Source organism: Gopherus evgoodei, chromosome 1 (assembly GCF_007399415.2).
Source record: "Gopherus evgoodei ecotype Sinaloan lineage chromosome 1, rGopEvg1_v1.p, whole genome shotgun sequence".
NCBI classification, from domain to species: domain Eukaryota; kingdom Metazoa; phylum Chordata; order Testudines; family Testudinidae; genus Gopherus; species Gopherus evgoodei.
Genome location: NC_044322.1, coordinates 298295832 through 298322416, shown reverse-complemented (window position 1 = coordinate 298322416; position 26585 = coordinate 298295832). Strand labels below are relative to the sequence as shown.

The 26585-nt window shown below is 38.5% G+C and overlaps 1 protein-coding gene across 2 annotated transcripts in view; it reads left to right on the top strand.

Annotated features, from left to right (window-relative positions):
* Positions 1–25689, top strand: part of TMEM19 (transmembrane protein 19) — a 30929-nt gene extending 5240 nt beyond the window's left edge. For both annotated transcript variants that reach the window (XM_030548730.1, XM_030548731.1), the window contains exons 3-7: positions 16211–16324; positions 18170–18307; positions 18670–18924; positions 20515–20724; positions 22886–25689. In XM_030548730.1, coding sequence (XP_030404590.1) covers positions 16211–16324; positions 18170–18307; positions 18670–18924; positions 20515–20724; positions 22886–23049 — 881 coding nt within the window. In that variant the 3' untranslated portion in view covers positions 23050–25689. The remainder of the gene's footprint in view (positions 1–16210; positions 16325–18169; positions 18308–18669; positions 18925–20514; positions 20725–22885) is intronic.
* Positions 25690–26585: the final 896 nt, after the last annotated feature.

Sequence of the window (26585 nt, the reverse complement as noted above, 5' to 3'; positions counted from 1 at the left end):
ACGGACCTCTGTGACTTCTTTGGTTTCAGCCACCGTGTCCACAGCAGCATCCCTGAAGCAGTGGCTTGGGCTGGGACTAACAAAGGGACAAGTCGCAGACTTCTGTGAATTTTTGTTTATTGCCTGTGACCTGCCAGTGACTTTTACTAAAAATACCTGTGTCCATGCAGTAGTTCTTGCAGCACTGAGACCCAAAACTTTAAATGCCAAGTTTTGATGAGTAAAATTTTAAATGTTGCATTTCAAAAATAATTTCAAGCCAAATCTCTTGATTCTTAACTATGAAATTGCTTCATATATCATGCTATTCTAGCAACATGATTCCCATCATACTTCAATTTTTTTGACTGTGTTTAAGATGGAATTTGGACTTCCAATTTAATATCAAAACAAGACAGTAATAAGAGAATATGAAGGTTGCTGATACATTGCTGCTAATCTAGTAGCCTTATTAGAGGTTGTATCCTGACTGAATATCCTGGGTGCTGTAGCTAAATACTGTTAATGGGTTCAGTTTCAGTAAAATGTTTGAAGTCACTGTAGAAAACCATGTTTAGCTGAATGGGTACAAGTTGATCCTTTTTATAAGTTAACTGGTCAGCCATTAGTCTGCCATGGGCACTGATTTGAATATTTTGAAAAATTAGCTTAAATGCATTGTATTTATGCTTTTCATATTGAGAGACGTTGGTAAGTGATAATACTGTTACCCCATGTAGTATTTTTCCTTTGTGATCATCAAGGTAATCTATCAGACAGTGTTACACAGTAACTGATCTGATAGGAGTAGGAGTAATTTCTTTCCTTCTCTTGTATCCAAGAGTAGGCTTTTGAGCTTTCTTAACATCCTTCTTGTTGCCGGCAGATAACTGCCTGAGGCCAAGCAACAGCGGGGGGTCCGTCGCCTGGTGCCGCGCCAATAAACACACCAGGGTGGAGAAGCAAACCAAGTTTATTTGAGCTCAAATAAGGTGCAAGGGAGAAAATCTCAAATCCTGCCCCCCTAAAACAAGCAGTTTCTTCCTTTTATATCCCTGTTGTTTACTACAAAACTTTTTCGTGCTGACTAGCTAATCTCTCACTCCCCCCTTCTTTCCCATCCAGCTGCAGTATCTTTTCTCATTCAATCTTTTGTCTTCCCCCTTCCTCCCCCCTCTCCGCTGCTGAGACATGTATACAGTATCTTAAAGCGGCCTTGAGCGGGCTTTAGCCTAGCTTCAATGTATTACAGCAGAGAACTGAGTTTTCGGTTGTAACAGCAACTGCTAACACTACATTTTTGCAGCTATTAGTACATTAGGTTACACTAGGTTACACAAAGTGTTTAACATGGAGGAACAATGGTTCATTGAGGCCTACAACAGGAGGGCTTCATTGACACTTGTGGTCTACCCCCTTTTCGAGTTACCTAGGGTTATGCCAGATTGACACCAACAACTCCCTCTTTTGAGAATACTCAACAAACTTTTGGCTGAGTGTTCTCACATTTAAAGGATAACATGTGATTAAGCTCTAGGGAGCTGGAGTGCTTTACAGCAAGCAAGCAAGAGAAGAGTAACAATACACAACACTACACCAGTGAGCAGGAGGTGAACAATACCTTCCTCTAGTTCTCCCAGATTGAGTAACCAGCCCCAGAGGGAATCAAAAATAGTAGGTTTCCTTTCCTGGGCCTTCCACTGTTCAAAAGCCTGTTTGGCTGACAGGATGTGCTTGTTAATATCCTGTGCGCTTTCCGGGACATAAGTACAGTATTCATCCCTTATAAGGGCGCACACCCCGCCCTGGGAAGCCACACTTCCACCCTGGAAGTGTCCACATATGTCTCCATGATCACAGATCAGATGGTATTCCTGATGCATCTGTAAGGGCAGTGGGCCAAGTCTGGTACTCAAGATCACTCCGAATGGCCATCAGCTGGTCATTCAGGAAATCCCGAATTCCTAAACATACTAGATCCCACTGCAATGCCTTCCCAGCCTCAGTTATATTCAATACCATCTTTTCTTGGTGTAGTACTATAATACACCTGTTATTTAACTATTCTCAGGTACTGTCAAAAGGCATTCCCCTGAATAGCATACATTATTAGTCACTGGAATGATTTCAATACGGGTAAAATTTCTAGTAGCAGAACAAACTCTTTGGGTACTTGTTATTTAAAATCCAATTAGAGAGAGCAATACATGCTGAAGGATTTATCTAGAACACAGGGCACAGCCTGTAGAATAAACCCTAAAATCCAATTAATACCACATTCCCAAACATGAGTCCCACAAATGTCCTCCCACCAGTGTATAATTCTTTGTTTCTTCACCAGGGTCAGTTCTTAATGTCCTTTCTAGTCAGGAATTCCTGGACTTTGGCAATTTCAGTGGAGCGAGTGTTCCTTCTTCTTTCCCAAAACAGTCGTGGTGCACCATCCTGTAGGGGAGAGGTTACTAGCACATCACCCTGTAACGTTTTTGATTCTTCTAGAAAAATTCAAAGGCACAGTAGATCTGTCAGTGGACAAGAGAGAGGTTACTAGCATTTCACCTTGTACTTTTTCCTTACTGTCCAGAAGGCACAGTGGAGCTAGAAGGTGAAATAGGCTAATCATCAGTAGGAGAATTCTCCCGATGTGGAGGGGTCTTTTTGCAGTGAGAATCTTGGGTCCAAGCAATCAGTCTTTGACATTTTACAACGATGTTGGTAGTCACCGGGATTTAAGGGCCTTTCCAGGGTGGAGCTAGAGCAGACTTTCATTGGTGGACCTTTACATCAATCCAGTTTCCTGATTCCAAGGAGTGGCAGGGCTCCTAGGGTCTTTGGGTAGCTCTTCTTTACCTATGAGAAAAGAAACCTAACATTTCATTAGTGCCTGGCAGTGTCTTGCAAACCTTATTGCTGTGTGGGCAAATTCAAGCCCTCCTTTTCCTAGTTGTTAGCCAAGTCTTAACTGTGAGCAGTGTCCTTGAATGGAGTCAGTGTCTTATCTATAGCCTGAGCTTGCTAGCTAATTCTTTTTTTCCAGTTAACTCATTCTGTTCTTTGTCCTTCTTCCTTTCTTGGCTTCTTTTATCCTGCAAAGGAAACTTCCACTTTTTACTTATACACCTTTTTTCCAACAATGAAGACATAAACATTGTCATTATACAGTACATTAGTCTTATTATTTAATATATGCTACACACACCCTTTCACTAAAATAACCTTATTACAGAACTTTGGAGCAACAAGCCAGGACAAGCACACCCACTTGAGGCGTTTATTCAATTCAACCTCTAGTCCAATAACTTCCCACCATCCCCAGCCCTCTGGCTAGAAATCTGAGGTAGCCAGAAAGATCCCATATACAATATGGGAAGTGGGTTAACTTTTATGTCCTTGCTTTTAAAGACTATTGGTATGCAAATTTTAACAACAATTTTTGCAAATAACAGTTTGGCCAATGAAATTTCTTTTTCTTGAGGAAATGCATTAGACTTTAGTATATCACATTCTCCTGATTTATCCAAACACTTTGTATTCCAAGTTGAACAAAACAAGTATCTGCATTTTAATTTAACTTTTTTGTTTGATTTTAAACTAGACTATTTTATAAAAATATTAAACACAAAAATTCCGGCCACAAGACAAACACCACAAGACAGAACATAGAACACAAAACATAATTCCTATTGTGCCAGTAAATGCATGGTACGTTGAATGCTGTTCAGCTGGCATCAGTTTTCTCTGATTATCTGAAAGACAAAAAAACAGAGGTCTACCCTTTCTGGGCAGACAATCATCGCTTAAAATATACAAATACCCTTGTTGACTTCAGGCAAAACAGAGGAATTACCCCATAGTTTCTTGTATTTGTTTCATAGGCAGCCCAGGTTTTCAATTACATAACACTGTATACATTCTTCAGCTAATTTAACTAAATTGTTCATAGCCAAACCAAATGATTGCAATCCAATAATTTCTTTGCCTGAATTTATTTACAAACATTTCACAGACACCAAGAACTTTTTTCTTTAGCATTTTTACAAAGTTCAACTGTTGTTCCCTCCAGCAACTACAGAGTTAACTTCTCACTCTCCCTTAAATCACTTGCTTGTCTCCCAACAGCCACTTTTATCAACTTAAATCGCCATTCCAAGTAAGTCCTGGGTATTTGAAATCCCCATGCTTACACTTACTGACTCCTTCCTTCCACTACACCCTTAAAGTTTTCCAATCCATTTTCCAATCTTTGTCTGTTGCCTGCCCGCCTGGACCCGATCCTGCTTTTCTTGCTGAACCGTCCCTTCCATGGGCACCAACTTGTTCCACTACCAGTTTAGCTAGGAGGGTAGGCTTCTCAACTAGCCCCCACCCCTCCTAGTCTCTTCCCTTAAACATTCTTACTCACAAGACTACCCGAGTCCTCCCTCGTGAGGCTTGTCACCTGGACAAAAAAACATGGCCCATTGGGCAAAGGCCATTTACTTAACATATAATCCAACCCCCTTTAGAGGCTTTACCCAAAGACCCATCCGTCTGCTGACACTTAAACAGAAGAGAGAATTACACAGAGAGCAGAGGAAATTACAGTTTAAGCCAGGTTTTCCCACTTCTATACACTGACCGCTACAGGGGACGGGACAGAAGGATCTCAATTCGACCTCAGAGCTTCCTCGCACGCATGGCTTCCACTCCGAGGAATTACGAACGAGAGGTTCAGTTCCGCCCACACTCCTAACGCCCAAATGAACAGAGCAAAAAAACAACAGTAACCGGTTAAACAGAATAGAACCAGAATCAGATAGCATTTCCTTATCCTATTAGGGCTCACTTTTAATCATGCAATTCTCAACATATAACACCAACAGTACCATGCAAAGCAAACATAAAACAACAAGGGTAAAACAAATAGATGGTGTAAATTCTGCAGGGCTCCCCCCTTCTTAATTGCTCACCAAACTGTGACAAATTTCTGTTACCAATCTATCCCTCGTGTCAGGTGATCAGGCTGATGCTACAGAATCGTTGGGGGAAAATAAAGAAAACACACCATATAACTGTATTTTAAAGCTTCATTAATAAAATAATAAAACAACAACGGAGAGTGTTGGGAACACTCCCACATCACTCAGGAAAATATTAATGCCCCAAGCCCCTTTCATACCCACACACATACGTCCAGACTGGCCACTTCTGTGTATAATGTTCAGAGAAGAGGGGAGAGGTGGATGGGAGATTATCCTGTATACAGCTTGTCCAGAATTTCTAACATGCTTCCGCTCTTGGGAGGGCTGTTCTCTTACACCCTGGAATCTTCTGCAGCGTCTCTTTCAGAGATTCCAGCCCAGGTCAGCTGCCTGTGGCTTCTTCGGTGTCACAAAGCCACACCGGCTCCGGGGTCACAAAGGCACACTGTTGGATCTTACTGGACAGTTAAGCTTTGCAAATGTATCTTAGTTCTGTAACTTGTATTGCCTTTGGTTCGCCTCTGTCTATATTTTTTCACAGCCCGCTGGGGCTGAAAGCATCCCCTCCCTTCACCAAGCACAGTCCGCGCCGATTCCTGACCCTGAACGCAGAGCAAATCCCCCCCCTTCCATCCCTGGGCCAAGATGATTTTTGAATTAACCCGTTCCTTTCCTCAATAGACAAATTTGCTCACGCTGTGTCAGGGCCTTTTGGTGATTAAACGCTCCTCTTAGATGTATGATCTTATCTAGATTGAAGTACCTTCTAGTGGGCATTGTTTAGATGGATTTTCACGCATGTAAATATTCCAGTTCTCTAAATACCTGCAGGTTGTTGAACCATAATGTACGTACATGTAATATGCTGGGGTACCCTAGCGGGTGAGGTGGAATGTTTAGACTGTCCCCCTACCCATTTTCCACTTACACACACAGGGAGGGTGCCCTGTCCGCGCTAGCGGCTCATAAACTAAGGATTTTTCCCTACAGGGTACTCACACAGGAGAGGCTAATGAGAATGGCCATGACCCTCCTATACCTCCCTTCAGCAAAGAGTGTCAGCCAGTCTCTGGGAGACGGCGCTGCTTACTCTGATTGCATCCAGTGAGATGATTAGATTGTCAGTAGCCCACACGGAAAGGAAAGGGGGAGGGAAGATGGGTACACACACTCCTAGACCCAGGCAGCTTCCTCACCGGACGATGCCAGGCCGAGTCAGCCCACCATGGGTCGGACCTCCTAAAGATCCACTAGTTACTGGGCTTGCGTTAGAGTAGTCCTGGTCACGAGCTTTTGCTTCACAGGGTACTCTGGGCGTCTTCCGGTAACAGTCACTCACACTGGCCCCCAGTACCATTCTGCATCTGATCTTGCTTTTTAGCTACAACAGGGAGAGAGTGCACTAGGACATAGGGTCTCCTCTTTCTAGACAGGTCCCTCCTTTGTCCCTGCACTATCCCTAACCTGCTTTTGAATCCTTGCACTCCGCCAGACAGGGGAAGAACAGGAGCTACGGTGGGGGATTTTTACAAGAGCTCTCCATACAAACAGCTTCAGAAGCTACCCGTTCGCTGACAAAACAGGAGTAATTGGAGGATCGTGTTATAACTAAGTGATCCTTCCGATGGCTACCTTTTCTGGTCCTCTAGTTGATATTGAGGCCAGTCTACTGTACAGAACTTTTTCAGTTTATTCTTAGTCATCGGATCCGAGCCAAACACCTTCCAATTCACTAGAATGCATTCTAAGGGTGTACACCTTACCTGGCGACCCATACCATGCCCTTGACCCATTATATGACGCTCTATCGTCTAATGGGAATTACAACGACTGGGCGTCCCCAGCCTCGGGCCTAAGTCCATACTACTGTACTGTTCCTACCTTATTCAAGGGACCGGTTCCTCACCGTCACCCACAACTGCTTCTCCACTACTCGAGCACGTTGCATCGTTGTTCCCTCTGGAGTCGCTCACACCGCGTCTCCGCCGAGGCCCCCGGTGAAGTCACCAGTGCGCGCTGGGTGTCGGTCGTCGCCGCAATCCGTCGACCACCAGAAGGGAGCCAGGCAAGGCTAATTTTAGCCTCAATGCCCACTGTTGGGCGCCAAGAACTGTTGCCGGCAGATAACTGCCTGAGGCCAAGCAACAGCGGGGGGGTCTGTCGCCTGGTGTGCCGCGCCAATAAACACACCAGGGTGGAGAAGCAAACCAAGTTTATTTGAGCTCAAATAAGGTGCAAGGGAGAAAATCTCAAATCCTGCCCCCCTAAAACAAGCAGTTTCTTCCTTTTATATCCCAGTTGTTTACTACAAAACTTTTTCGTGCTGACTAGCTAATCTCTCACTCCCCCCTCCTTTCCCATCCAGCTGCAGTATCTTTTCTCATTCAATCTTTTGTCTTCCCCCTTCCTCCCCCCTCTCCGCTGCTGAGACATGTATACAGTATCTTAAAGCGGCCTTGAGCGGGCTTTAGCCTAGCTTCAATGTATTGCAGCAGAGAACTGAGTTTTCGGTTGTAACAGCAACTGCTAACACTACATTTTTGCAGCTATTAGTACATTAGGTTACAAAGTGTTTAACATGGAGGAACAATGGTTCATTGAGGCCTATCACAGGAGGGCTTCATTGACATTTGTGGTCTACCCCCTTTCCGAGTTACCTAGGGTTTTGCCAGAGTGACACCAACATTGTCACAGGGGTCATGGATTCCGTGACTTTAACAGACCTCTGTGACTTCTTCGGCTTCAGCCCTCGTGGCCAGAGCTAATTCTTCTGGAATTAACATTTTGATGCCCAGACAAAGAAACAGCAAAATTAATCAATGAAATATTCTATATTCGTATTTGAGTTTGGGCGCAAGTAAACCTATAGCCAAAAGTTTGAGTAGTAATGTGTGTTTAATTTGATAGGAGGTTTTGACCTGAAAAGGTAAAGTGAAAGGAGGTTCATCATTATTGATTAAAAACAAACACAAAAAAACCCTCATGTACTATTCAACCTGAAGTATAAATAAATCTGAGTGTCCACACAAGCCACAATGCTTTATGAAAAGACTCCTGTCAGCTGAAACATTTGCAATAATAATAATAATGAGAATGCATTTCTTAAGAATAGGGGAAAAGAAGAGCTGGTCATTGGAACTTTCAAATGTGATTTTGATACAACCTGTAACATGATTTTGTGTGAACTGAGTACTTCTGTATTCTCCACTATATTAAAAAGAGTTCATAAAATGTAAGACAGTTCAGATGGCATAAAAACAAACTTTAGAGAGGCTGCTTGCTCCGTTGTAGGTATTTCTTGTCGAACAGACATACAGAATGCATAATGTAAGTTCTCAAAAATATACATGAAAATATATCTTAATGTACCATTTGAGATAGGAACAGTAATTCCCAGACCGGATCTAGTCTAGTATCTTGTTGTTGATAGTAGCCAGTACAGATGTTCCAGAGGAAATTGCAAATTATAAGATAATCTCCCTCACCAGGAAATTTCTTTCTCTCACATGTCAGTTAGTGGTTGTTTATGTTCTGAAACATGAGGGTTTACATTCTTTATTTTTTATCCTTTTGCAACTGTGGATGTTCTCATTATTTGTATCAATAGGAATAATAAATGTCTAATCCTTAAAAAATCCTACCAAGAATATATTGTTTGTTTTTAATTTTTAAATCACTTTTTGTCAGTCCCTGGCCATTGCTTATTCCAAGGATATTGAGCTAATATTTGTCCATTTCTTTCATTGCCTGCAAAAAAAAAAAAAAAAGGAAGTCTACTGCTATCCTTAGCCACTAAGAAGGCCTTTGATAAAGTAGTGTGATTTATTTTAAAAACATTATTGAAGGTGGGTTTTGGAAGCAGTATGAAGACTTGAATAAATGTATTATGACTCTCCAGCTGCAAGGATAAAAGTGGATGTAGTACACTTCAAAGTATTTCAACTACAAAGAGGAGCCAAACAAATCTTCTGTCTCCATTGTTTGCCCTATTTATGGAGCCCTGGCAGAAAAATGTTAGAATTATTGCATAACCTATTCCTATTAAAGTGGAACATAAAATAATGCTGTATGCCAGCAATATGATGATAATGGTTACTAATCTGTACAATCTACGATTTACATTCTAAAATAAATTAGTGAATTCAGTTGTCTATCAATATATATAATTATACTAAATCTGAAATATTAAATACAGGGCTGTAGTAATCTGTAATTAAACAGCTGCAAGATACATTTGAGGTTGTGTGATCTAAACAAATATGGTTCTTAGTAGTCAATACTTTTCCTAATCAGCTATATGAAATTAATTTTCCTCCCATTATTTTAAAACTGAAATATGAGTTGGATTGGGAAAAACTATATTTATCTTGGCTTGGCTTTAGGTTGTCAAAAATTAATATGCTATCTCAGGCCCAAACAGTATGGGTATCAAAAAGAACTCAAAGAAATGTAAACAATAATTATTAAATTGTATGTGACCATAAATTCCCAAGAATAAAGGAGAAAATTCATATAGACCTAATCTAGGAGGATGATTGGCAGTACCAAATTCATTAAAATGTTATTTTGGTGGCTCAGTTAAGATCACTGTTAGCCTGGTATCATTGTGCCAGTAAATACTGGGTGGAAATTGAACAACAGAATTTTAAAGATAAATGTAGAATGTTGTTTTTTTTTAATAACCTAAAAGATTTAGATCAACACATGGAGAACAATCCATGTCATGACACTTTGGATCTGGAATTGTTTACAGATAAGAGTTAGTCCCTTTCCCTGCCAATTTACACCCATCAGATACAATCCAGAATTTCCACTGGGATTATCTAATCCAGTATATAATGTGTAGGATGAGAAAGGGTAACCATCAGACAGCTATCTATAATGGTAGTATTCCATAATTGTATCAGTTCATGGGGAATATTAATATATCAGTTTTGTCTTATTTGCAACTAAAACACTAATCCAATGTAGAAAGCATGAATTTCAGACTAGTAATGAGAATAAAAACATCAGTTATGGGAAAGACCAACTTGAAGGGTCTGGTCTTTGCTTTATATAATGAATTGTTACTGTGGTATCTTGAAAATAAGACTCTCTTTTGTATATATTTTCCTTATGTGCTGGAAAGGGTATGAAGGGTGCATGTCTGGTGGGGAAGTCCTAAGATACAGCAGGTCCCTGGTATAAATCAGGGTTGTGTTCTTGAAAAGGACCATGGACAGGGTAAATTGGATTTAAATCACTAGTCAGGAAGACTTGATTTAATCATGGATTTCTACATAAAAGTGCATTATTGTTGGTTGTTATAACCTTAATACATATTCTTTACAACTCAAAGATAGATGTAGGTTTCATTTTTAGAAAGTACACACTATACTTTTTAAAAATTATTTATTTTGAAAACTTTTCAGATTAGTTTTACAGCTATACCAGAAAATAAATGATTGTTTGATTATTTCATTTACCAAAGGTAATTGAAGCAGATATTTATGAAGTCATTGGGTGGTGAACAGGTTAATCATTAATATTTGGAGGATTTTCTTATCAGGCTGTATTAGGAGGAGAACAGCACCAGACAGACATTTAAATTGTTTTATTTAACAAAACAACAACATTATGTATTCTGGAATTTTGAATTTAGTTAAAAATTCTGTTTTTTTAAAATCAGACTTGTTTTTGTTAAAATTGTTGTTAACTAAAATAGTTAAATGAAATATTTAAAAAAAATTAATTGACTGTCAGCCAGGTCAACATGAGAAATTTAAAATATTTGCTTCTGCAGCTAACTCAGTAGTCTTCACCTTCATTTTCCTGTTTGTTCATAATCTGGAAAAGAAAAACAAGCTTTCCCGCTTTTTCAGGTCCCAATGATTTCTCAATTTGGAATGAATTAGTCCAAAGAAAGAAAATATTCTTTCTACACCAGCAGAAGAAGCTACTGCTGTTAAAAGTGAGATTATCACTTCAACAGTGTCTGAATCCAAGTGCTTAAGTAACTTCCACCAGTTCACTGGTGTGACTTTCTTTAAAACATCATCAGCAAACACATATTAGTTGAATGGTTCACCCTTGCCTCTGAATTGAATTATAGTTGGCATTATCGTAGAATAGAATCATAAAATATCGGGGTTGGAAGTGACCTCAGGAGGTCATCTAGTCCAACCCCTGCCCAAAGCAGCACCAATCTCCAACTAAATCATCCCAGCCAGGGTTTTGTCAAGCCTGACCTTAAAAACCTCTAAGGAAGGAGATTCCAGCACCTCCGTAGGTAACACATTCCAGTGCTTCACCACCCTCTTAGAGGGATGATTGCTGGATGTCCATGTCATAGCCTACTCCTCTTCTTCAGCAGTTAAGTTTGACCCTGGTACCAAGTATTGAGAATATTTGCAAGAAAATGAGCTGGAAATGGTGCTTGTTCCATTCGTTTTTTTAATGCTTATAATTTAACTCTGTCATTGCATATTTCTCTTTTTAAGATCTCCCTCAATTCCTTCCAAATTTCAACAGCATCAGCAATAACACAACTATTTCCCTGCATTTTGTTCAAGGATACAGAAATACGTTTCAGAGTACTCAGCATGTGTTCAACATTTCTCTTAAGCCCAATGTTGAGAACTTTGGCTGTGACAGTGCTATCTATTTTTTCACGATTTTGTTCACAAACTGTCATCAGATTAGGCCAGTTCTTGATATAGCACTCAGAACAGTCCACTACTGAGTTCCATTGCATGTCTTGTGGGAGAGTTATCTTGGTTCCTCCCACTTTTTTCAGAGCAGCCGCTACAAAGTTGTTGTTACAGAAGTATTTTGCAATTTCAACAACATTAACCTTTATTTCTGGAACGCTGAAGTCTTTGGCTAGGAGGTGCATCAAATGAGCACTGCAACCATATGTTATTAGCTTAGGACTCTTTGCTCTCTTCTAAATAATTTCTTCTCATCTTGGATAGATTTGCAGCATTGTCTGTGACCAAGCTGCATAGTAGACATTTGAATTTTTTTTCACAGTTTGTTATAGCTTTTACTGCTACTTCTTGTAAGTATTCTGCTGTGTGTGTGCATTTCCTAATGTATCAGTTGTTTCTGTAAGGAAGACCTTCCCTTCTTCTGTTGTCACACAAGCATGTACAACAGGATCATTGTGGACATTGCTCCACCCATCAAGACTCAAGTTAACAATTTTACCCTCTAGACCTTTTGCACACTGCTCAATTTCTCTTTCATACACTTTATCCAGCAATTTGCCTGCGACATCTGCTCTGTTGGGTGGACTGTATCCTGGTGTTAATGACTGAACCATATTAATGAAGTGTGGGTTCTCAATCATACAGAAAGGAAAGTTCATTGCATAAACAAAACAGACAATTTTTTCATCAATTACCTCTTTTTGTAATCTGTGGGTTCTTATCACAAACTTATCTATGGTTGTTTCTGCATGATGCAGTTTTTGTTTTTTTGCTACACGTAGTATACTGTGGCTATGTGATATACATGGTATGACTGAAACACTATTATTGGCAGATCACTCTGAAACTATAGAAAACAATGGTGATCTTGAAGGTGGATAGTCTTCAGAATCCAGTATGTTGAGGGTGGTTTCTCCTAAACAAAATAAGTCAATGCAATTATTTAATTATTATTACCATACTACTCATTTAGTATTACTCATTGCATTCATTAACACTCAGTACTACTTTAAAGGTAAAATTGTAAAAGGAAGATCTGCCTATTTCAGCTATTTATTTTTTATCACAACTGCATCTAAAATGATAGTACCATAGAGTAACAACTATATTTTTTGCTCAGACATGAGAATTCAAGAACAGTCCAGAAGGAAGACAGACAGTCCTTGAGAAAAAAGTATGAAATAAAAGTTTACCAACCTGAAGATCCTGCATGTTCAGACATATATTCCTTTCATCATCTTCAGTGCAACATCCTCCTGAGAAGAAACACTTCTCATGATGATGTTTCATTCGGGCAACTTGTTGCGCTGTTTGCATTTTGCACGCATGCCTGTCTTACCCACAGGTAGAGGAACTTCATTAGAATATTCCCAAGCTGGATCTCTTTTATGGCCTGCTGCCGTTTTTCCTTCTAGTGAGAGAATGGTATGGTAGATATCAAATCAATGAAGTCTACACTCAGAAAGACCTAAAGACTTCTGGAATATGCTGCTCAAACAGTTTCAATTTTGTTTCTACTGCCTGTCCCTCGCTTCTCACATTTAACTCCAGACTTCTGTTTGTCCAGATCTATTCCACCCCCAAACAATCTTCTAATCATTGAACTTTTTGAAACTTTGCACTTTTAGAAAGAGGTAAGGGATTGACCCTGTGTACACAAATTTGCAGAGGGACAATAAGGTTGAGGTCTGTCATTTCTCACCTCTATATATTAATTATTTCTTTATTTAAAAACATTTTTGCTGTTAACAAGCAGGTTATCTCTGTAGATACAAATCCACAGTTTGAGAACTGCAAAGCTAAGCATCTCTGATGATATCTTCTAGGTTGAGCACTGAGTTCCATTGGGTAAATAGAAAGATTAACCTAAATAATCTATAGAGAAGCTCCTGGAACCCTGTAAAATTTGGTCCCTAATCTGTGAACTATTGGAATTGATTTACAAAAGTTTTCTTAAACATTACATGAATATATTGTCTCATACTATAGAATTAGAATTTATAATCCCTATTCCATGATGAGATGTCTTTGAGCTATAATGTCTCTTAGTTTAAATTATCTTGATAGGTTTTTTCCTCAAAAAGCATTTTATCAAAAAAAATCTGATTTTTTTTTTAAATCATTGATTTTTATCCACCCTGGCCCGGGATGCCGAAACAATGTATACTGGGGACCCACTGGTACAGCAGTGGCATAGGTAGGAGGGGGACACTTGGGTGGGCTATGAAGGGGGGGGCAGAGGGGTAGGAGCAATTTGGCCATCTCTTCCCCCCCCACACACCAGCTGGCCTTCCAAGGGAGGGAGGATGATAGTTGCTCTGGCTAGGGGCTACCAGAAAAAAAAGGGTGGGAGCTCGTAAAAATGTGCATACCGCTCTGCACAGGACTTGCCCCGCTCCACCTGGCGCTCCTGCTGAGGAGCAGGAGTCGGATGCCGGGGCTTGCCCTGCTCTGCCCAGTGCTCCTGCCGGGGAGTGGGATTGGTGAGCGAGGGCTTGCTCCACTCCACTGGCACTCCAGCCAGGGAGCAGGGTTGGTGTGTGGGGGCTTGTTCTACTCCGCCTGGTGTTGTAGCCAGGGAGATGGGTCAGGGGCTTGGAAGCCCCCATGGCCTGACCCGCTCCCTGGCAGGAGGGCTGGGCAAGCAGAGTGGGGCAAGCCCCTGATACTGCTCTGCAGCTGAAGCACCGCATCTGGGCAAGCCTCGTACCCAAACCCCGCTCCGTGGCTGAAGCGCCAGGTGGGTGGTGTGGGGCAAGCGCTGGAGTGGGAGCAGGGTTGGGGGTGGGAAGGGTGGGCCTGGATGTTAAGTGAGTGAGCCACGACCCAACCATGGCTACACATATCTGTTGCATATCCATCCCTCATCAGTAGGAGAACATGTTCTGATTTATGTTGGTCCTGATTGACGTATCTCTCATTTGCAAATTACACAGTACAGTATTGCAAATGATGGATACGTGGATTGGGACCAGCATGAATTGGAACATGTTCCCCTATTGATGAGTGATGGCTAGGCAAAACAACGGATAAGGGGGAGAGTTATAGTGAGGACCCCCTATAATGATATTTTGGAGGAAAATGCTAGAATTTTCAAGATTAGGCCTACCCCAAAACCAACAATGATTCTATATATGTAATAGTCCAAAGGAGGTTATTGATTTGCGGAAAAATTCATTGCTAACACAATTAGTGTTTCCAGCCACATGTATGATAGCTCATTTTTGGAAAAGGGCAGCTCCCCAACATTAGTGGCATAGACATATAAAAATATGATTAATCATTGCAGTGCAAGAAATGATAGCTTTATATTAGGATCAAGTAGATTTTATAATGTATGGGTTACCACAGGATCTGAAGAAAATAAATCCCTAAGATAATAAGAGTTTGATCAAATACAAATGAATGTTTTGTAGATAAATATAGACCATGAATACTTATATAGAAAGTTCATATATGTTGAGAGGAAAAGTTAAAATTGGCCATTTATTTCTACTACATGTTTTATATCTAGATGATTTCTGATCCATGGGCATTACAGGACTTTACTTCCCACTCCGTTAATATTTCCTTTCCTTAATAATCTTTTTGTACGTGACTATGTCAGAGGCTCTTGGAAGGTCCAACTAAATTTATCTGTATGTTCTCTTTTATCTACTCTTGTGGTGACATATACAAAGAATTTTAGGAGTTTCGAGAAACATAAATTTCCTTTACATAAACCATGTTGGTTTACCTCTGCCACATCATGTTCATCTAGATATTTATAATTCTAATTTTACTTGTTTTAACTAGTTTTCAGGATACTTCACTAAATTGCCAAGATTATTTGTCAAAGCAATTTTTAGTTAGTTGAAATGTTTTTCAAAATCATTTGTATTCATTGCATAATGTACTATAAATTTATTGTTAAAACTACTTCATATAGTTCTAGAGAGCCAATCAGAATATAAGGTACTCCAAAGATTTCCGTGTATTAGTTTATTTATTCAGATGTAGTCCTGCCATCTCTGCATAAAAGTAATAATAATATTTTGAAAATTTAAGTTTTCTAGGCTTTATATTATTCTATGTCTTTACTTGAAGTTAGGAAGAAAAGATCCCATAATGTCATTTGTCCATTAGTGTCTTTATGTATTTGTTATAAAATCATAATTACATCATCCATTCTACCAAAATTAAAATCAGGCTTCAGTTAGTTTTGAATTTTAATTTTCACTGTTTGTAATTCCCTTTTAGAGATTTATAAATAATGTCATTTCCCTGCAGTTTGGTTCTTTTTCTGATTGGTAAAGTTTTTATTACTAATCTGAATACTTTGTCTTTATGTGGATTAATTTATGTGAATGCTAAACAAAAGGAAAAAAGAACTCTATAATAGTCCATTTCAATGTGGTGTTCTAAAAGAGGGCTAAAGTATTTCCCTTCTGAATTGTAAAAAGTGTGAGGAAAATAAAGCAAGTCTGATTTGTTCATTCAGAATGTAAGTGCATATTAGTAAAGATTACTATTCTGACCATTTTCTATCCTTCAGAAGGCCAGTATATAACATTTTATTTAATACTTATTTTAACTCCTCAGGTACTTTACGGCCTATTTCTCCATGGCGTTGGCTTTTTTCAGTTATGATTCCACTAATGATTGTTTCACGAGCCTTTAAGAAAAAGAGCCTGGATCACAGTGGAGCTTTAGGGGGTATGTATTTTCTGGGAATACTAAGTGAACTATTTAATATATAAACTAAAGTGCCTTTCTTAATTTTTGCATTTCTGTGCATTTTTAAGGACTTCCTACTCTCAATTCAGTAATAATAACATAGAAGTGTAAGCATACAGTATCTGTCATGGCTTCATGTTGGTTTAATGTTGGGTGTCATTTATACTTTTTAAGCAAGCAGTTTATCCTACTGTAACTACAACTCACTCTTAATATTGCCGGTAAGACTTATTTAAATATATAAAATTATTTTTTAAGTTTCAGTACAATATATATATCAATCTGTTTTTAAATATAAAATCCACTACAATAATGGCAATGAGACAAGAGATAACATACACCATCTTACTCTGCAGTATCTGGAGTCTCATGGAGAGACTGATGGTTGCAGTCTATTTCCATCCATGCATAGTCAGAAGAGTGGAAGGAGTATGGGGAAGGGAGGCTGCTGGAAAGCAATTCCATCAATCTGAGACACATAGGGGAGCCTGTCTGCTTGATTCTTCAGTTTATGTGGTACAGACCCAGAATGGTCTCTATGGTTCCCTTTGCTGAAGGGTAGGCAGTGCTCCTTTCTTGCCTCCCAAAAATAAAAAGGAAAGTAATGATCTGTTCAAGTCTGCTTTTCTTGACTAGCTGGAGAAACACCAAGGTACAGTAGAGCAGCATTACCAAACTCTGATGCAAACCTTGTAACTGTGGTGCTAGTCCATTTCATGAAGCACAGGGCAGAAAGGAGGATTAGTGTCAGGGAGAAGGGTAAAAGAGCACAACCCCAAATCTTCCCCTCTTTTATATCACACTGCAAATATGGTACTTCATCTGCAGGTAAAATGTCAGGCAACACTTTGAAAGCCACCAACTTCACCTTTCTTCTCTCTTTGTAACCCCTACTGTAACCAGCTGGAGGAGTAACTCACTTATATAGCGAATCAGGCCAATCTTCTCTACTGCAGTGACACTGAGCTAGCTGAGCCTCAGGTGGCACCAGTTGTCTTCTTTTTACTAGCAGAATGTGGCTTCTGATGAGCAGTTGAGTAAGTAGGGGGGATCCAGCATACATAGTGAGTAGGAGAAAAGTCAAAAACAAACATGTAAAAAAGCAACAAAGAGAAGGATGGCAAAAAAGAAATAACACACAGAAGAGAAAAAGCAAGAGAGAAAATTAACAGAAAAAAGGAGACAGATTAGCAACTGTCAGGACATGATATGAATGGATGTGGGGGTGGGAATGCCCAACCTGTCAAATAATCCAAAGAGGTGGCTCTATTTAAAAAATAAATAAATAAATAAATAAATAAATCCAAGTCATGAAAAGATGTGTTTAAGGTCAGCATTCAGATAGTAGTGGCTGGAAACATAACAGTAGTTCTCTGTCTGCTTTCTGCCTAGAAACAATAAAATACTCCAGGCAGGGTATATCCAGGGATTTTCACTTAGATGTCATTTGGCCTCATCTTATTGTTAAATTTTCTTTGCATCTTGCGTAGATGAGTGGTACTGTTTCCTGGCAATATCAGATGGCTGTTTCAGAAACCATATACTGTCCAAATACTTAGTGGACGATTCAGGAATTTAAAGGAAAACATCGAAGCAAAAAAGGCCTAAAAAAAAAAAATTCAGTCAAAATGGTTGGCTCTTTTTAAATTGTGTAAACAGTTTTCAGGTACTGCAGTAATGATCTAGCTAATTGCACTGTCACTCTTTCATGATAAACCTTCAATCATTGATAATTTTTGAGATTCCTGTTGTTAATTGTTTTGAAAAGATGATTGCGTGAACTAAACTTGCTCAATTTCCCCCCCCCCTTTTTTTTTGCTTCAGCATTAGTGGTTGGGTTTATCCTAACAATTGCAAATTACAGCTTCTTCATTGCCTTGCTCATGTTTTTTGTTACTTCTTCAAAACTTACTACGTGGAAAGAAGATGTGAAGAAGCATATAGATTCAGAATTCAAACAAGGTAAACACTAAGAATTATACTGTCAGACAATCTGTAAAGAAGAGATACTGTATCTTACCTGATACTTTTGAAAGTTGGAGATATTATATAGTAGTACACAGAATAGAGAACACTGTAAAGCGTTCTTATCCTTTTTATCCCCATTCTGGACTAGACGCAGTGTGCTTGCTAGTGGTTCATTTAACAGTAATAAACTAAGGGTAGTGATTGTGACTTGATTTTCGTGTTGTTTTTTGTGTGTGTGCGGGTTTAGGGTTTTTTGCGCTTTTTTAATTTGCTTTTGCTACTGTATGATGTGGCTGAATGTCAAGTTTCTCTGCTACAGTGAAAATATTCAAATATTTTTGTTTGTTTTACTCGAGGTGGGCAGAGGAATTGGGTGCAAGTATTCTGTAACGGTGGTGTCCCTACAGAGCTGGCTCTGCTATATATGATAGAAAATGGACCAGGTGAAATTCCAATAGACTTTTCCAAGCAGTATACTGCATCATGGATGTGTTTATCCCTTTTGGGAGCTTTGGCCTGCTCTGCTGGAGATACTTGGGCTTCAGAGATTGGCAGTGTCTGGAGTAAAAGTGAGCCAAGGTTAATAACCACATGGGAAAAGGTTCCAGTAGGTAAGGGCTTACTGATTTACGCATTCTTGTCTTAATACTGTGTCATTTCTGTCTGGGACTGTTAACATAATCATATCCATAAAAAGAATAAAACAAATTCTGCTAGCATTGTGAAATTTTGTTTGGTAAAAATTAGTACTTTGACATAGTATTTACCACATTCTGTTTGTCATGGGCTGTAAATAAAAAAATAGCATGTGGAGAGAGAAAAATTCAAAAATACCTTTTCGTTTGATTTAAACTGAAGCAGTCTTTTTCTTTCCAAAATGCGGGGTGGGGGGGAAGACATTTTCAGGTGTTTTTAACCCTTTTTATTTAAAAAAAAAATCTAAATTGTGAAACCAAAGAGTCAAAATAAAATATTTTGGTTTTTGAAATGGTGTGAAATAAACTGTTTTGATGTTTAAAAAAAAAAATTCTGACTTCTTCATCCAAAAAACTAGTCACTAAATTTGAACTGATTTTGCAAATAGTTTGTGACCTGAAAAATGCATTTTTTACAGATTTACTACTATGAAAAAACTTTATGTAGCTACAGTTAGATATCATCCTGTGAGATAAAACCCTTACAGAATTCTAAGACTATTTTGTTTTTACTACCATTAGCGTGTTCAGATTGCAGTAGATGTAATTTAAAGAATGGTAACTGTCATCTGACTTGATTTAAAAAAGGGGAAGTGAAAATCAAGCTAGATAAGATTTCTAATTAGTTGCAGAATGTGTGTTTTAAATGTAAAGATTACAAAAATGCACTTTTAAACCAAATAATCAATTCATTTCCTGCTTTGCTGTCTTTACCACTCCTTGTCTCCTTTAATTGATGACATTGCTAACTCTTAAACAATTCAGAGTATTGAGTTTTCTTGGAGCAAAGAAATCTCGATCCCTACATTGAGTTGGTGATTGTAATATTGTAAGTTGATTTCTAAATTGTGTGAGGACAGTAGTTTGCCTCATTTTTTTTCACACCATAAATGCTTACTGGGTTCCTTTTGAGTAAGTAGTTAAACGTGTTGCTTTTTTTAGATAATTCTTTTAAATATCTTTTGGGCAAAACATATCTTGATGAACTATTTCTGAAAGTTTGAACAGTAGACACTCTGGCTGAATAGAGTTACATGTACAGATTGGGAGGGTATCTTTATCTTCCACTCAGTCTACTCCAAAAATTGAATTGTCTAAGTAATACTGAAACTGTGTGAAAGTTTCTGGATTTATAGCCATGGACACTGAAGTTATCTGATTACTGAAGTGGTAATTCATAGGCAGCAACTTTGCAGGGTAAGCTTCCCAGCACAGTGCCAGTCAGAAAGGATCAGGTCTTGCCTTGTCTCCACTAGCCTTTATTTTCTAACATTTCTCACCACTGCTAATACTGGTTGCAGCTCCATTAGCAGTAACAACAGTGAGACCATCTGTGTAGACAATCTGTTGGTCGCTACTGGAAATTTCAGAGAAACAAAGGCTAGTGTAACAGTGCCTCTGGGAGTGAGAGGGTAGTTCTATCTTCACTGTCAAGTAAACCATTAAAGCCAATTAATACATCTTCTGAAATGGTTTATAACTCAACTCCGTTTTTCTTTGATTTAGGTACTAATGGAGGTGTTACGTTAGTGGGCCTAATTTCAAGTCTCATTGGTGGCATGCTAGTAGGTGTGGCTTACTTCATTACTCAGCTTGTTTTTGTGAGTGATCTGGATATATCTGCTCCACAGTGGCCACTTGTTGTGTTTGGTGCAATGGCTGGTTTACTGGGATCAATTATTGATTCATATATAGGAGCTACAATGCAATACACCGGTAAGTCATGTTCTGCTTATTTTTCTGTTTAACTTAAAAGCTCCCTTTTAACTCCAGAGAGGCTGGGGAAGTGGTTTTGAAAATGGGGAAAGAATGGAGGGATTACCACAGTGGTCAAAGAAAGTTAAATAGAATGGTTGAGATCAGAAAGAAGATAGGAGAAAAGGCAATTTATCTTGACCCTTATGCTCTGCCATCTTCGTTCTTTTCCCCACTTTTTGATTTTGGCATTTCAAAATTTTCTGAGCCTGCTATCATCTCTGAGTCATCAAAATGGTTGTGAAATGGTGTGATGGGAAAAAATGGTAGTATTTTTTTTTAATCAGGCCTTGCTTGAATATGTCAGATCCTAGTAGTGCACACTGGCTTTGTGTACTTTTTTTCTTGTTCCACTGAATTGCTATCAAACCAAAGTGTGTGTAATACTGTATGACAATACTTTCCTTTTTACTTTCTATTATCCTATCACAAACATAGTAAAGTTAAAACCAAATTGTCCCACCTTGCCACATGGAATAATGCATTACTTTGCAAATAGTCACCTTGATTTGAATGATAGTAGCTGTAGAGTCAGATACTACTTGTGATTACGGGAGGCAGAATCTGGCCCTTGTGCAGTGCATTTGGGTTTTAATTGTGGCTTTCACTAAAGAAGTTTATATGGGGAGCAGAAGGTCTTTTCCTTTGTTTTTTCTTGGGTTTGGCAAGTAATCTAGAAAATAAACATGAGACTTGGCTTTTCATAGCACATATTAAGTAAAAGTTAGGCTACCTCAGCATGAAGTTAGTGCCTCTGTAGCTTCATCCTGTTCACCTCTGTAGCCTCATCCTGTTCACCACTGAACTCTGGTTTTGGCCTAAGTTTAGTAAGAGATTGGAAGGCAACAACACTGCTAAGTATTTGCTTCCCAAACAGGCTTTAAAAAAAGAAAAGTTGTCTTTGGTGTGTTTGCAGGCCTCTCTTTACAATAAAACAGAAGTTCAGGGTGAATACTCTTATCTTTTGACATGCTGGGCATTAGGAGATACTCAAAAGCTACGAGAGAAATACTAGTATATATTGGTCTGGTCTGCTTTGAGGTGCTTCCTTCCTTTGTTCCCCACACAAACACCTCATATGTCAGTTTTCTAGAAATGTACATTTCTCACAGAACAAAAAATAGTGGAGTGACAGGGAGCACACTGGAATAGCTAATGGAAAAACAGTGTTAAAATGCTGCTAATACAAAGTTAGAGTAATAACAACAACATAAGAACAACATAGAGTAGAGAACAGCTAGGTTGGTGGGGGGAAAGCCATGCAGCTAGCTTGGAAGTGAGATGTTAGTGACTGCTATTTCCGTATTTAAGACAGTGGTGCCCAAACTTTTCCTGTAGTGGCCACCCCTTACCAGGAATGGAATCTGTCTGTGCCTCCCCTTTCATTACTGCAGAGTTGGCTCAACAGAGGAGCTTGGGCTGAAGGCACAACTGGGAATGGGGGAAGAAGAGCTAGGGCTATAAGGAGAGCTGACCTGGGGCAGAGGGGGAATGAGGGCAGAGTTGGGCTGGGGCCAGGGCCAAAGCCGTAGCTGCGGCCAGAGCGGGGCTGGAGCTGGGCAGTGCTCTCTCTGCACCCCCCCCCTTGTAGGGGTTGGCCGGGGTCTCCCTGCGTGCCTCCGCAAATGTTCCTCCACTGATCCAAGAGGAGTAGACTTGCCATCAGATAGAGTAACCATTTTCTTTACACCATTTATCATTGAAAATTAATTTTTTTTGACCGACATACTTTGTTTCTAACCATTTGTTTGTTCAACAGCATCATTCATATCAAAACTCTTTAGTTTTTTGTTCTTGATTAGCACTATTATTAGCTTCTTATTATAGGACTGCATATGTAGATTTCATAGAAATAGTAACTACATTTAAAAAAAAATCTTCTCACTAACAGTAATTAAAAGTATAGAATCTAGATTCCCTTCTTTGAGACTATTAATGTTAGTTTAGAATAATAGTTAAACATTATTGGCTAGTTAATTGTCCTTTTTGTATGTGTTTGACTCAACAGCCATATACTAAGCACTTGTAGGCAGTCATGTACATTTGAGGACTTGGTAGTAGTGGGTTTCCTCTCAACTGTGATAGTATTGTAAATTTATCTTTTATTTACTACTTTCCCCAGGTTTTGACACACGTATTGGCATGATTGTCAACTATGAAACAAAAGACTCAAAGCACGTATCTGGAAAACCTATACTGGACAACAATGCAGTAAACCTCTTTTCTTCTGTAGTCATTGCTTTGTTACTTCCTGGTGTGGCATGGGGTTTCTGGCCAAGAGGGTGAAATTTCTTAAGTCTTTTAATACATAGTTCAAATGCACTTAATGTGAATCAAAGGTTTCTCCCAAAGCACTGTTTTTAGCTTATTTGTAGGAGTCATCTGCATCCTTTTCAGAGCCAGAAGGATTCACTGCCTTAATTTCCTTAGGCTGTAAGTTTTATGGGCAGCCACCATCTTTCTGGAGAAACAGGACCCGATGAGGCTCTGTTAATAACCTGTCAGTGCTGCTCCTTAATTGGACACAGATTGCTACTTTGTAACATGAAGCACTTAATTTTCCCTTCTGGATCTGAATGTTGATTTTCCCTTCTGGAGCTGAATGCTTGGCCTCCAAATCATTTCCAACTCCTGGCAGAAGAGAGAGAGTGAGAGAATACAACTAGAAATCTAATCTGGGTCTGCCATACAACTACTATTAACACTGTTCACCAAGCCACAAACAAAATACTATATATTTTCTGTAATAAAGAGCATAGTAGTATTGATAAAATCACTGAATTCTAGTTTAGTATACATTTCCCATTGTGTGCTCCACCTTATAGGTTTTATAGAGATGTATGGAAGTCTTTAAAAAAATGTACTTTAATAAGCATTGTTGCCTATTCCATGTTGTATTACGTTTTTGCCATGCTTTTGACAATGGGTAGGAAAAAGTAATGTTATAACATAATGTCTCAGGCATATGACTAAATTTAAAATCAAAACTAACCCTTTTCCAATAAGCAAAACAAGAATATAAGGCTCATATGAGCAGCATTATAAGGTACTTCTTAGATTAAGTTACTGATATTAAAGTAAAGATTACATTTTTTTAATTCAAAATCAGCTGGTTAGAAAAGATGTAACTTGTTCTGTAACTGTAGAATTACTCTTTAATAATCTGAGTTTAATAGCATATTCACCAAGTTGGGATCTTCATGTTCTTTCTCAGTAACACTACTTTTTTGCTTTATGAATTACTGCTCACTGGAATGTTAAAGTGTTGAGGCCTCTATTGTTGATAAATTATTACGGGGTTTTCACTTTTGTCATTAAATGACAGGTTAAAAAGTTTTTTCAGTTAACAACTTAGTATTTATTATATAGCATCGGATCCTGCAACTGGGTTGCATGTGTGGATCCTTTTGTCCATATAGAGATCATCCACTTGGATCCATTTGCAGGATATGACTCATAATGTGTGACTCAAAAAAAATTTGTTCCAATCTGAGAGCGATTACCAGTTCCAGTGATATTCCCGGTTTTAAGTATAGGAGACTTGGCAGAATCTTTCAAAAGAGAATAAAGTAAGTGTGACCACTGCATCCTAATATTCTTGTTGAAAAGCACTGTAACATAGAAGGCACAGATGCCCTTACTGATTAATTATATTTAATTTAGCTGTAAATAAATCAGTTTTTCTTTTATATAGTTAGGATTTTGTGCTAACACATTTTTTATTTTGTTAATGCCAGTAGACATTAGAGAGAGGCTCTTGGAAAGAAAAAAGTAGATTATGGTGAGTTCGGTAAGAAAGAGTGAAAACATACTTTTGAGAGGGTTTAGCTTTTAATTTAAATATTTGTATTGTTTGGTATATTATGTTGCAGGAATCAAAGGTATCTTTTCAGAGATTAAGGACGCTTTTAGCCAAGTTTCCATTGTAATCTAATATGGATCCCAGGACTAAAACACAACACAACACTTAACATATATCCATAACACATTTTAAAAAAAAAAACTTTGCATAGCAATATGAAATGCCTTCATTGCTGTTAAATTAAATTTTAAACAAGCAATTTTGCACCTAGCAGATAAGGGTGAGATTTTCAAAAGTGTAGCGTATTGACTTTCCTCTGTCAGTGAGAGCAGAGTTAGGCCAACACTGAGTGCTTTTGAATTTCCCACCATTAAATTTCTAGTGTACAGAATCATATTTAAAGAATGATTCTCGCCTTTTCTATAACGTTAGTTTTATTAAATAATATCAGCTCTGGACAGGATATAATTACACTGGACAAGATACTGTTAAATTGAACAGAACATAGTAGCGCAGATTATGTTGCCTTTGATTTTTGTATTTTACACAGTAGCTGTGCAGAAAGTATAGCCCTTATGAGAGGAGGAGGAGAAATATAAATAGGGAAATTGTATGTGACTTAGTGCCTGTAAACCACTGCATGTCACTAAGTGTAGTTACTGGGACCAGAAAGAAGCCGATGGAATGTTAATACTTGAGATCACTAGAAGGTGTCTGGATAGGCACAGAGAAAATAGACAAAAGTAAAAGGGCGGGTGATAAAAGGGAAGGAGGCAAAATAAGCAGAATAACAATTACATTACACTTTGTTTAAAATATTTGAATATTTGTTTTGCCTCAATGTCTCTATGTGGATTTGTATTAGAGATTAATCTGTTCCTGTAAATTTAAATTTGACATTTACCTGGCACTAATTTCATTTTTTTTCTTACTGAAACAGCATGAAAATTCACAAATCACCTCTCTAATACTTTGATCAGATTTCCTTAAACTGAAAAATTCCAGTTGGAGGTCAGTTGAGCCTTATCTGTATAGTTTTATAGATTGTGTATGTTCAAGACAATGACAGTTTTTCAATATAAATATGAAGCAGTTTTTCTTAATAAACACACAATGCAATTGTTTTTTGTCTGTTGAATCTTGTTTCTGGCTGAAAAAACTTTCACTTGGTCTGGTATTTCAATCTGAAGCATTTTTAAGGATACAACAGTGCAATCATTTATTTACAGAATACAGCTTTATAATTGTACTAATTTACTAAGTGTCCTAAATGAGCATTGTTTGTGCCTGAGAGATCCACCGTAGTTAAGTGTGCAAGCACTTCAGTGGTAAACCACAGTTCACTGAGACATATTTAGCTAAAACCACTAAATAAAGGATGTCAAACCATCTGGGGAGATGGCCCAATTACATGTTAAAATGTGGCTCACTGCTTTGATTTTTAAATTATTACTCTGAGTCCAGATAATCCTTTGAACAGCGATAAAAGATAGAATATGGTTTCAGTGTTGCATGGCTCTTTCTGGATCATTACTACTTCTGCCTTTTGTTTGGCAGTTTCTGCATGCAGTTAACTGGTGTGTGTGAGAAGTTAATTGTGTATGCAAATTGCACACCTACATTATTTTCAAATCTAATTCCTAAGTATCCATTATTGGCTTCATAGTGAACACTGGGAGTTAAACTCATAGAGTTGAATGGGAGAGTTCCCATCTATCTGCTGTTTAGGATAGGACCACACTAATTCATGTTCAGATGGTTGTCTTTGCAACAAAGGGTTGAAACTTTTTTTAAAAATGAAAGCTTGCATCTTATTGAATCTGGATGCCAGATTAACACATGAAATGGACTGATGCCCTTTCTAAGATGAAACAAGTTTAGGACTGGATGGCTCAGGATTGGTAATAGGGCGTGTCTACATAGATATGTTATATCCAATTACCTTTAGTTTGCCTTAAAGTACCTTGCATCTATACATAACCTTTTAAAAAGTGAATTTGGCATCTTACGTTGCTGTAAT